This window comes from Dendrobium catenatum, unplaced genomic scaffold (genome assembly GCF_001605985.2).
Source record: "Dendrobium catenatum unplaced genomic scaffold, ASM160598v2 fragScaff_scaffold_847, whole genome shotgun sequence".
NCBI lineage: Eukaryota > Viridiplantae > Streptophyta > Magnoliopsida > Asparagales > Orchidaceae > Dendrobium > Dendrobium catenatum.
Window position 1 is genome coordinate 5,444,225 of NW_021319309.1, and position 13,039 is coordinate 5,457,263.

The following is a 13,039-nucleotide window of genomic DNA, read 5'->3' on the forward strand; positions in this document are numbered from 1 at the left end:
CGATTTGAGAGGAAGGAAAAATTCTCCAAATCTCTAGTCGTAGCCTAGAGCCAAAAAGAAAAACCTAGATCTCCCAAATCACATTCAAAATCAAGATGAAAACTAAAACCTAGGTTAACTCCCTCTTAATACAATCTAATTCAAAACAAAAGCAAAAGGACATCTCTACCCTTCATTTTCTCTCCAAAAACACTTAAACTTTATTTGAATTGCAAGTGGACCCCACCCCCAAGCCCTTTCTCTCTTCCGCCGGGTCTCTGTCCCGCTTCCGCCTAGGCCGGTCCAAGTTGGACCGGCCTAACACAATCCTCATGTGAACATTAGTTAGGCTTTTACTGGTGCATTGATGTTCAAATTGAAGAAATATGTATGAGTGATTAGGCTGTTAAAAAAACTCAGACAAATTCTAATTCAAAGGATAAAACAAAAAGAAGCAAAGAATTCCCAACCAAGTTAATTCAAGAAAAAGGTCTCATTTCTCGGTTTTATTTAAAGTGTTTTTTTACTGGCTTGCTGAATATTGCGGCTTGGTGATTGATAAAGAAGCAAACTGCAATGAAAAAACACTGCAGATCAACTCCAATAGACAGCAGACAGTTTAAGCCTACCTTCAAAAGGAGAACTCAAATATTGCAGTAAGAAAAGAACTTGGGCATAAAAGATAACTGAAATATTATTATGATCAAATTTACAAATTCCCATTATATCGTCTTTTGCTGAGGAAATATAGTTTGCCGCACAAGAAATTGATAAAGATCGTCCCGGACGATCTCAATATCGTCCCGGACGATCTCAATATCGTCCCGGACGATCCTGGGAGGAAAATCCAAGTCAGAGATGAACAGTAAGGGAATGAGGTCTCACAAAAGATAACTGAAATATTATTATGATCAAATTTACAAATTCCCATTATATCGTCTTTTGCTGAGGAAATATAGTTTGCCGCACAAGAAATTGATAAACAAAAGAAATCTAACATATAAAATAAAATAAAATAAAAATTGATATCTCTTAGGAGAATATATAGAGAATACTTATTTTAGGTAGAATATTTGGTGAATAATTTTTTTTATGGAGGCATTAATCTCATCATACCCCCATAATGCTGAAACCACCAAGCTTTCTTCTCACAAAATCCATGTTTATTGTGCTCAAACTATTGTTGATATATCTGAAAACTGGTTCTTTAAAGGGACTAAAAGAAGATCCATTATTTTTACTCTTCACCTTACAGAACTACATATGTGAAATGGGATAAACACCTTTGGGAATTGGATCCAAGTCCTCATAAAGAAGTAAGTTCTTGCTTATAATCAATAACAACAGTATAGTAGTGATCAATCGATAAGTAATACCATACGTTTGTTTTTCTCTTGCTCTATTGAACTTGAATTGAATTCTTTTAATCAAGTGCTTTAGAACCTTCATCTTCACCTGTACTTTTTCCCTTTTGAATTGGAATAATGTACACTAGATTTTGAAGGACTTCTCATAGAAGGCAAAGATGAAAGGGATGTTGAAAAACTTTGACCTTCCTTGAAGAAGAAGATTGACCAATTTCATCTTGAACTTCGTTTGGTTTTCAAGTAGAAATTTTAATAATAGAAGTTGATCCATAAAAAATCCACCAGAAGGTGCTCTGATTAAAGTTAACATGTCTATTGATGTAAATCTTCATTTAAGTAGGATCGATATAACGCTACCCCTTAATAATCTTTTCAAAGACAAGAAACATGGAAGGAGCATAAAGAGATGGTCGAGAAAGCTACAGAGAATTTAATGCAATATCTATTATTCTCTTAACCACTCATTACATGGAGGTACTTGTGTATTTATAAAGATTTGTCTAAACACATGTATAGCTGAGATTTATTTAGATGGTGATAAGTGGATGGATGTGATGCATGAAACCATGTGATCGGTTAGTGATGCGGAGCATATTAGTTAAAATACTCCTTAGGCATATGATATTTAGTTTGTTACAAGAATTCTAGAATGTTCTTGATTTATCTAGATTTCTTTTGCTAGCTTATAAATATAGGATTTGTAAAAGGGAAGTGATATGAATTAGTATTTTTGGAATTTGAAACAGTTTTCACTGTTTTTGGTCTCCAAGAGCTGTTTAGCTCTTCTTCTTCTTCTCCATCATGCTTCTTTGGTGATTCTCCCCACATCAGATGGTATCAGAGTGAGGTATGACCCTTGATGTCGATCAGGGCCCTGGGCTGCTGCTACATCAACCCTTGACGTCGATCAGGGTTTTGGATGCTTGGGGAAGTCCATGTATGAAGCTAGGCTGTCGACGATGTTCGAAGCCTCCACCAGCCGGCAACCATACCGGCGAATCTACACATCCCGCTGGCAACTATACCAGCAATTCCATCGTCTGGCAATCATACCAGCGAATCGCTCTCCAATGGAAACCATACCGTCGGAGATCTCCACACATGATTTCCCCGTCCACGACCTTGGCTGGATATGAACATCTACGTGCCACGCGACTAGCGTTTCGGCCACCTTAAGATGTCGGACTTCTTGGGCTACACCATCAAGGTAGTGGCCAAGTCGTTGCTGCCTGTTCTTCAAGCTGGAGCTCTTCAAGCTGGAGCTCGCACCGAACCCTACGCTCCTCAATACTATATCAGAGTGGAAGCAGAGGAACGCGCTTATCAACGCCGAGAAGAACCCTAAGAAGAAGCTAAGAGATGCAGCTGAGAGAATTACTTTTGACAATATGGAGTCGACAAAACCAAGCCCTGGAAGAACTTAAGGCTGTGATGAAGGAAATGCCCAGCTGCATCAGTGAGGCTACGGACAGCTCCTGCAAGCTCGTTCAGAAGCTGGCGGGCCTCCTGAAGAAAAGCCCAGGCGCAGGAAACGCCGACTTGGTGTTATGGTGCCTCCTGTTCATCGCACGTTTTTCGCAGGAAAACAAAGAAACTATGGGCAGGGGAGGGGTAATTAAATGTCTTTTGAAGCAGCTTAAGACAGAGCCTATTGCAGCAGAGGTCTTACTTAAGTTTTCAACAAACGACAAGATTGCCCAAAAGATTATAGAAAACAAGAGCTCCATACCAGTTTTGGTCTCCCTCCTCGACAACCCAAATTCTCATTTGGCAGAAAATGCTCGCGCTGTGCTGAAGAATCTCTTTAATAGCATCAGCAATATTATTTTGATAGCAAAGTTAGGGTACCTCACTCCCTCCCTCCATGAATTCAACGCGCAAGGAAATTCTGAGGAGATGAGAGCATTCATGGCCGAAGAACTGGCGCATATGCAGCTAACAGAAGCTGCTGCAAGCAACTTGAACAATGAGAATTTCAACTTTCAAATGACTGTGATGCTCACCTCCAGTTTACCAGCAAGCCAATTGGCTTCCCTCAAGTGCATCAAACGGCTCATGGCATTTACTGGAATTAGGATATTGTTTCTGTCGACCGTTAGTATCGCTCTGCTGTTCTGTGCATCATAACGGACACTGCTACAGAGCAACAGTCGAGGAAGGAAGCATTTGATATCCTTATTTCACTCATTGAGACGAGCCAAAGATTCGAGCAAGAAAGCTATCCTGGCTTGCTGAGGCTTTACTCCTCCAGCAACATCCACAATTTGCTCGAGCAGATCAATCCCTCCACTCCCAACGATCAAGTTTGGCTCTTGCGGCTTCTACTTGCAATGTTTCAGAAATCTGATACAACACGGATTTGGATAATTTCTTTTAAGTATTCACAATTTTGGCCACGACCCATCTCCCGTCCTCACTCGAATCCGTATATTCCATCCCGACTCCGCCGCCTGCTTGGCTTTCTTCGTACCGGAGGAGAATGATGCAGAGCATATTAGTTAAAATACTCCTTAGGCATATGATATTTAGTTTGTTACAAGAATTCTAGAATGTTCTTGATTTATCTAGATTTCTTTTGCTAGCTTATAAATATAGGATTTGTAAAAGGGAAGTGATATGAATTAGTATTTTTGAAATTTGAAACAGTTTTCACTGTTTTTGGTCTCCAAGAGCTGTTTAGCTCTTCTTCTTCTTCTCCATCATGCTTCTTTGGTGATTCTCCCCACATCAGTTAGCTATGTCAGGTGAGCGGAATTCGTCTATCCTTTATATGCCTCCTTAAGCTGATGGTTTGCTTTGAATCGTCAGTTTCTCAGAGGTGATGGAATCGCGCTGTGGACATGGATTTTGTGAGGATGCCGATGATCTGATCCTGGGTGTTGATCGGAAATACTCGTATGGTGTTGGAATGGATATGATGTTGAATGAAGTGGTGGTCGATCTCTATGTGTTTCGTCCTTGTGTGGAAGGCGGAAATTTTGGCTAGGGCTATGGTTGAGGTATTGTCGTAGTGGAGGTCCGTCGGATGTAAGGTGGGTACTTTGAAATCTTGTAGTAGTTTGCGTAGCCATATGATATCTGTGATGGATGCTGCCAAAGCTCTGTATTCTGCCTCTATGGATGATCTAGCTATGGTATGTTGTTTCTTGACGCTCCATGAGATCACTGTGTTGTCGAGAAAGGAGCAGCATCCTGAAGTGGATTTTCGTGTGTTTGTGTCTCTTGTCCAGTATGCGTCTGAGTATGAGTGGAGTTGGAGTGGTCTACGAGAGATTGAGATGTCGTATTTGAGTGTGCCTTTTATGTACCTAAGTAATCGTTTAAGAAGGTATGCATGATATGATTGTGGGTTATGCATGTGTTGACATAGTAACTTGACATGGTAGGCTATGTCCGGTCTGGTGATGGTGAGGTATTGGAGGGATTATGTGAGTTTTCTATAGGTTTGGGGATTGTTGAGGAGTGGGTTGGGTGGTATATTGGTGGTGGTTTGGTACAAGAGGGATTTGATAAAGGTTTGCATAGGTGGAGGCCTGCTGTGGTGAGAATTGATGTGGCGTAGTGAGTTTGGGAGAGGAAGAGGGATTGGTTGTGAGTGGCAATGTTGATGCCGAGAAAGTTGTTGGCCGTACGTAAATGTTTCATGGCAAAGGTTTGATGCAGTTGCATGATGATGTTAGAAATCAGAGTATTGTTATTACCTGTGAGTAAGATGTCGTCAGTGTATGTGAGTAGATAAATCTGCGAGTCGACTTGAGAGAGTATGAGTAGGGATGGGTCTGCTTTGCTCGGGTGGAAGCTTATTTGTTGGAGAAATGCTAAAAATGCGGTGAAACATTATCTTGAGGCCTATTTGAGGCCATATATTGCATTGTGAAGAAGGCAGACATAGTTCTGGCGTAGGTTGTCCTCGTATCCTTGTGGTTTTTTCATGTAATTGGTGTATGTCAATGTGCCGTGTACAAAGGCATCAGCCACATCAGGATGTTGGTGGACTTCCCATATGTTAAATGCAATAGTGAGTACCATCCAGTGGTTGGGGATTTGGCTACTGGACTGAATATTTCCAGGTAGTTAATCCCGTATTCTTTCTTGTGCCTCTGAGCTACCAATCGTGCTTTGTATCTGGCTATGGATCCATTGGAATGGAGTTTGATTTTATATGTCCACTTGCAGCCTAGTATGAGTGTATTTGGTGGGGGTGGGACTATAGACCAAGTTGCCTGCTGCTGTAGTGCAAGAAATTCGGTTTCCATTGCTTGCTGCCAATGGTGATGTTTGGATGCCTTAGTATAGGTGGCGGGGTCTGGAGGTTGAGAAGGGTGGTTTTGGGAATACTAGTGAAGTAGATTGAGAATCATTTTTGGTTTGAGGGAGCCTTTTAATCTTGTCATCATGGGGTGGATGGATGTGGCCGTGTGTGGATGGATATGTGGGAGTGGTGAGAATTGTAGCTGCTGGGTGGTGAGTGGAGAAAGATGATGTTGAGGGGTGGGTGTCTGATGATGGGATTGTTGGAGTGGGTTGTGATGGGTGTAATATGAGGGGGGTAACGAATGTGTGTTGACGGGATAGTATTGGTTTCGGTTGTGGGTGTGAGGAGTAGTGGGTTGGATGGAAGGATTGTACTGGGTGGTGGTGTTGTTGTGGGTTGTGCAAATGTGAATGTGATCTCATGAAAGGTTACATGTCTAGAGATGGTTATGTGATTGGTGGTTGGGTTGAGGCATTTGTATCCTTTGTGGGAACTTGAGTATCCCAAAAAGATACATGAAGTGGCTTTAGGGGCCAATTTGTGTCTGTTGTGAGGAGGGATCCATGGGAAGCAAAGCACACCCAAAAGTTCTTATGTTGAATAATTTTGGGTTTTGTTGTATAGGATTTGTAGTGGGGATTTGTTTTGGTTTGTATGAGTTAGTAGCCTATTGATTAAATAAGATGCAATTATGACTACATCGGGCCAATATGAGTATGGTGCATAAGCTATATGTAACAGGGTTCTTGTGGTTTCAATAATGTGGCGATATTTACGTTCTGCAATGCTGTTTTGTTCGGGAGTGTAAGGGCATGAAATCTGATGTATAATGTCATGTTGTTGTAGGTATGTTTGTAATGCTCTGTTGACATATTCTGTGCCGCCTTCTGACCTGAGTTGTTTGATGTGGTGGGGAAGTTTTTCTATCATAGTTTTAAATGTAATAAAAATGGATGGGACTTCTGATTTGCATATCATTGAAAAAATTCATGTAAAACGAGGAAAGTTGTCTATGAAAGAAACATAGTAATGAAAGCCTTGATGAGAAGTGATTGGGGAGGGGCCCCATACATCCGAATGAATTAGTTCTAATTACATTTTAGAATGGGAAATAGAACTAGGAAATTAAAGTTTGTGGCCTTTAGAGACCTTACCTGTTGAACAAAAAAAAGATAAGGTGGATATGTTGAGTTGTTTGTTGGTATTGGAGATGGTTGCTATGGTACGAGTGTGGGGATGTCCAAGTTTGTTGTGTCAGATGATTGCAGCTCAATGACTTGTGATGGCTGAGAGAGCTGATGGTTGTGTGATGCGTGGAGGAGCTGGGATCGGAAAGAGCCCATTATGGCTTGGGCCTTTGAGTAAGGTTTTGTTTTTTGTGAGATCCTTGACAGTAAAACCGGAAGCATCAAATAAAATGGTGATGCTATTATATTTGGTTAGATGATAAATTGAAAGAAGGTTGTGAGATAATGTTGTGATATGAAGAAGTTGGGGTAAATGAAGCTTACGAGAGGGTGTTGGTAGAAGTCATGCGCTTGTATGAGCTATGGGGAGTGTGCTACTGTGCTGCCATCTCCAATGAGGATGTTGTCTGTACCATTGTATGGCATTAGGTCACCAAGTGTGAGGCTATTGATGTCATTGGTGAGGTGTGAAGTTACTCCGTAATCTAGGTACCAATCCGGGTTGGGGTTGTCACTGGTGGTAGCTAGGGCTGTAGGGATTTTTGTGGTGGAGGGGTATAGTTGATGTTGAATATGTGCCAGTAAGTTGTCGCAGAATGACCTTTGTTGTTGCAAATTTGACAAGGTGTTGTCGGTTGGGTGTTGGGACGGGCAGTGTGCTATGTGAAGTGGCCTCTGCCTCTTCTTCCTCTGCCTCTGGTTGAGTATAATGTTGTATTCTGGTCTGGAGGAGTGAAGTGTCTAGCTGCTTCGACTTGTAGGTTAATTTCTTCACTAATCAGAAATGAGTACAGGTCATATAGGGCCTAGGCTGAGGAGATGTACTATTAGTGCGAATAGAACTTTTGAATGATTGGTATGCCGGTGGGAGATCGTTTAGTGTGTAGAGTATAACGTCTTCCTTGTCAATGGTAGCTCCTGTTGCTGCTATTTTGTCTACCAGTGTCTTGATTTCAATGAGGTATTCAACTATTGTGTGTTGTTCCATGGATACATTGTGGAGTTCATTTTTGAGTTGAATAACTCTTGATATGTTGGAAGATTGTAATCTTCTTTCAGCGGTTGTGCAAACAGCTTAAGAGGAGTCTAAATGAAGAATATATGGAAGGATAGTGGGGGTTATGGTGGAGCAAAGGGCTGCAGCTAGTTTCTGATCTATGAGAACCCATTATGTGTGTTTAGAATTTATGATGATCGTGCCATCTGATGTTTGCTTGAGGCAAGGTGGGGGAGAAATTATGGTATCGATGAATGCAACAAATCCGTTAGCTCTAAGTAGCTTGGTAGCCTGAGATCTCCATATGGGGTAATTATCATTCGATAATTGGGTGGGAACTATGGTTTTGATATTTGAAATAACAAATTTTAGAGATGCAGGAATTGTGAAGGTATCTGCCGATGAATCTAATGGCAGATTCCTAATCTGAGATGAAGAGGATTGGGCCATGGAAGTTTTCAGGGATTTACCTTCTGCTAGAGGTGTCCTGCTCTAATACCATGAAGGAGCATAAAGAGATGACCAAGAAAGCTACAGAGAAGTTAATGCAGCATTTATTATTCTCTTAACCACTCATTACATGGAGGTACTTTGTTTATAAAGATTTTTCTGTACACGTGTATAGCTAAGATTTATTTAGATGGTTATAAGTAGATGGTTGTGATGCATGAAGCCATGTGATCGGTTAGCTGTGTCAGGTGAGCGGAATTCGTCTGTCCTTTATGCACGCACATGACAAAATTTGTATTAAGTTTATGAGAAAAACCATCATTGTTGTGCGCAAAGTAAAATGTTACAAATACTGAAGATGAGAAATATTCAACATTTTACCATTTTTTCCCATAAGGTGAAATAAATTTTTATTTGTTATACGAGAGAAAATGAAGAAATTCATATAGATAAAAATGTAATAGCCTTCTATTAGAACTTACACAGAAATTGGGAAACCTAAAAATTAATTGAAAATCACTCCACATTAAAATCCACATAATATCAAACCTTGACAAAGAAATAATCAAACACACAAGCTAAATTCTTTTTTAGAATATAGAAATCTAGTAGAAGGAAAACAGATGATTAAATCAAACCTTATGCTTGTACAAAGAGATTAACTCTGACATAAAATTTCAATTTCCTACTTAGTTTAGGAATTTATCTTACCAAATGCACATCCAACAAGAAATTTATTATGATTGTGTTTTACATGTTCCAACCCTTCTTTTTGTAATGATAAAGTCCCTTTAAACTTCTAATAAAGAAAAAAATAAAAATAAAATCTGCAGTAAAAATATTATAACATCCCACGAAAATTTGTTTTCATCGTTGAAACTTTGCAGAAATGTTGCATTTGATAAATATTGAATTGCAAAACATTCTTGTTTATCATTGAATGTGGGCGCAAAATACTACATATGAAACTTGCTGGTCCTAGGAGTCTGACTGCTATTTGAGCGTTATTAAAGTTATAATTTCTAAATGCAAATGTTGAAATGTTGCACACTATGCCATCAGTTAGGTGTGTTTAATGTGCTGTTGTCATATGATCTGCTGAGTCCTAGTATAATGCAACTGTCCTAACCACTATAAGATGGGTTATTTTTTGTTGCTTTTCATGACAACATTTTAGAGCTTCAAGCCTTTCACCACACTTTTCCTTTTATTGCTTCACTGGCCAATTTGAAACTTCTAAACATCTCCTTGTTGCAGTGGGTGGCGTCATGGGCTATATGAAAAGTGGTAGCCAGAAGTCACTTGCTGCTGGGGGAGGTTCAGCATTGCTATTGTATTACGTGTACACTCAGCTTCCAGTGAAACCAGCTTTTGCATCGTCCTTGGGGCTAGGTAGGAAACTGGTCATTGACATCTTCTTAAGGACCAAACTAACTTAAAATTATTTGTTTAGATTTCATTGTGTTCTTACGTCTTCTTATTGTTTAATCGTCTTCTTTAGGTTTGTCTGCTGCACTCCTAGCAGTTATGGGTTCGCGTTTCAAGAGATCTGGCAAGATATTTCCAGCTGGTGTTGTTTCAGTTATCTCATTTATAATGGCTGGTGGCTATCTTCACGGTATCCTCCGCAGTTTGCATGCGTAGAACCAAACTTCCACTTTTCTGTTTGCCTTTTACATGAATGCTTCATACCAAGAAGATCTGCTCTCTTTTGAATTGTTTTAGCGTGCCATATTAGGATGCCATCAAGTAGTTGCTCTTTTGATGCTTTCGTTCTTTTATACTTTTAGTTGCTGTTTTGATGCTCTGTAATGTTTTTTCATCAAGTAGTTCATGCGACTGGATCTTATCCAAACACAAGGAAGAGTAGCTGTTAATGCCGTTTAAGCCTTTTAATATGCCTATGCTCTTTCAAATTAATTTTTCAGTGTCCGGAAGATACTACATTTGTCTACATTTTTGCATTGTCACACCTGCATTTCTTTTTGAAAATTTTGATAAATGGCTACCGTTTGGGCGTTTGGCTTGATGATCATTTTTTCCTGTTTGTCTGATATTGTTTACATTAGTAATAGTGATGTCTGAATACTCATGGGTACCTTTTTTTATGCATCACAGTTAATCTGCAATACTTGACTGAATTTCATGTTATTCCTTGAAGCATTAGGTATATGCTACCATATTTCATTTCTTAAGCTTTTATTTGATAGTTAAGCAAACATGCCCATCATATTTTATTTAATTACTTTATGTTTGACATGTGATGATATGAACATTAACTACCCAGAACATGTTTGATATGTGATGATATGAACATTAACTACCCAGAACCGAAGCTATACTTGAAAGATATTATACGATTTGGCTTTTTGCTATGTAAATAATGGGTACAACCGATAGAATTAATATTAGAGAATTATTTCTAGGGAGAAGAGAGGGAATTAATGACTTGGATTTAGGTTAGAACTGCCAATATTTGTAGACCTGGATTTGATTAAGAGTCTACCCAATTTCAGCTTCAATTGAACTTTCACTTTTGCAGAAATAGACGAATTACCGTTTAATTATATTCGTCACTTCCACACGGGAAAAATTATTCTGTGTGGACCCGGACGGTGTTTGGAGACCAACCAGAATGCGCCACGTGCTTTTTTGCCCAGTAACGGTGCGTAGTATCGGGTGACGTGATGAGTTATGGTTGGTATCCGAACCATCTGGAGTCCGCACAGAATAATTTCTCCTGCCACGAAGCTGTGAAGAATGTTACATGAAGTGCTTGTGCCATGTAATTTTCTTTAAATTATCATTATAATATATTATATATTTTAAAAGCAGTACAGAACAATATAACTATATCAAACAAAACCATACTTAATATAGCTCCATTCTACCAATTTGCTGAAAAGGTGACAATGGATGTTTAGAATTCAGGTTATAAAGATACCAAAGCCCAATATAACTTAGAAAATTGATACATTGTTCGATAATGAAGCTAGGAAAAAAATAAATCAGTGATTTAGCCATATAAACCATTATTATACATGGAAAACATGCCAAATCCACCTTGTCATTGAGCTCCATTATTTATCAAGAACAATGTTTTGCAGAAGGAAAGTTAGTAGTTGCAATAAGCAAGTGATATAGCCACATAAACCAGTTTTAAACTTTAGAAGACATGTTAATTCACCATGCCATTGGACTCCTTTATTAAAAAATTGCAGCATGAAAGTTAGGAGTTCCAATATGATCCACTGAACCAGTCTTCCATTCAACTACTGCAGATTGATCAAATTGAGTTCAGGCTTTGCATCCATATTAACTTTCTCTCCAAGCAAATTGAGTTGAGGCTTTGCATCCAAAGTAGCTTTCCCGCCAAGCAAATTGTGTTCGGGCTTTTTATCCAATTTAACTTCCTCGCCAAGCAAATTGAGTTCAGGCTTTGCATCCAAATTAACATTAACGTCATTAAATTTCCTCCCTGAATTATGAGAAGCTTTACCCTTAAGCCTGCCAGTTATGATCATTGAACAATTATTTTCTTTGAAGCGACAATAATATTGAGTATTTTCATGCTGCAGCGGCAAAACTAGAATTTTAAGAGAGAGGTGAATGGGTTTACCTCAAAACTTAAGTGGAATACTTCATGCCATACATAGCTATAGGAAAGTTTTTTGGTAAAATTTTTATATGCGTATCTATAAATAGATTTGATACAACTCAAAAAAAGAGAAAATGATCAAAATGATCCCCAACTCTTTTGAGGGACTAAAATGATCCCTCAACTTCTTATAAAGGGGCCTTTTTGGTCATAATATCAAATTTTGGGGTAAATGGTGTTAAATCAAGGAGTATTTTGGTGATTTATTAATTTAATTATTTATTAAATATAAATTTCAAGTAATAGTATTTTTTAAAAAAATTATTAAAATTTTCTTTAATAAAAAAATTTGTTAATAATTCTAGCTTTAATTTAGGCTAGACAACAATAACAACAACAACATCAAGCCTTAGTCCCACTACGTGGGGTCGGCTACATGAATCTTTTTTTGCCATTGTGTCATATTAAAAGTCAAATTCTCATTTAAATTTAATAAAGAAAGATCATTTCTAATATTTTTTAACCAAGTCTTTTTAGGTCTACCTGTACCTTTCTTAACATAAGTCAAATCAAATACCTCAACTTTCCTAACCGGGTGAATGGAAGGTCTTCATTTAATGTGACCAAACCATCTAAGGCGACTCTCTCTAATCTTATCTTCCACTGGAGCTACTCCAATCTTATCACATATATGCTCATTTCGTATTCTATCTCTAAGGGTAAAGCCACTCAGTTATCCACCTAAGCATCCTCATTTCTGCAGCACTTAACTTAGTATTATGCTTCTCTTTTAATGGCCAACATTCAACACCATAAAGCATTGCAGGTTTCACAACTATCTTATAGAATTTTCCCTTAAGTTTGAGGGGGACTTTTTTTATCACACAACAAGCCCGATGCATTCCTCCACTTCAACCATCCAACTTGAATTCTGCTGATAATATCTTCATCTATTTCACCATCACTCTAAACAATAGATCCAAGATATCTAAAACATCTACTCTTATTAATAACTTGATCGCCCAAAGTCACAATTCCCTCACTAAGTCTATTGCTACTAAATTTACACTCCATATATTCAGTTTTAGATCTACCCAAGCGAAAACCTTTAGACTCTAAGGTTGAACTCCATAATTCAAGTTTACCTTCAACTCCCTCTCTAGTCTTATCGATAAGAAGAATATCATCAAGAAAAAGCATACACCA

The 13,039-nt window shown here is 38.6% G+C and overlaps 1 protein-coding gene across 1 annotated transcript in view; it reads left to right on the forward strand.

Annotated features, from left to right (window-relative positions):
• LOC110097812 (protein FATTY ACID EXPORT 2, chloroplastic) overlaps positions 1-10,205 on the forward strand; it is a 25,621-nt gene extending 15,416 nt beyond the window's left edge. The window contains exons 2-3 of the mRNA XM_020824386.2: positions 9,493-9,627; positions 9,737-10,205. Coding sequence (XP_020680045.1) covers positions 9,493-9,627; positions 9,737-9,879 — 278 coding nt within the window. The 3' untranslated portion in view covers positions 9,880-10,205. The remainder of the gene's footprint in view (positions 1-9,492; positions 9,628-9,736) is intronic.
• The last annotated feature ends 2,834 nt before the right edge of the window (positions 10,206-13,039 follow it).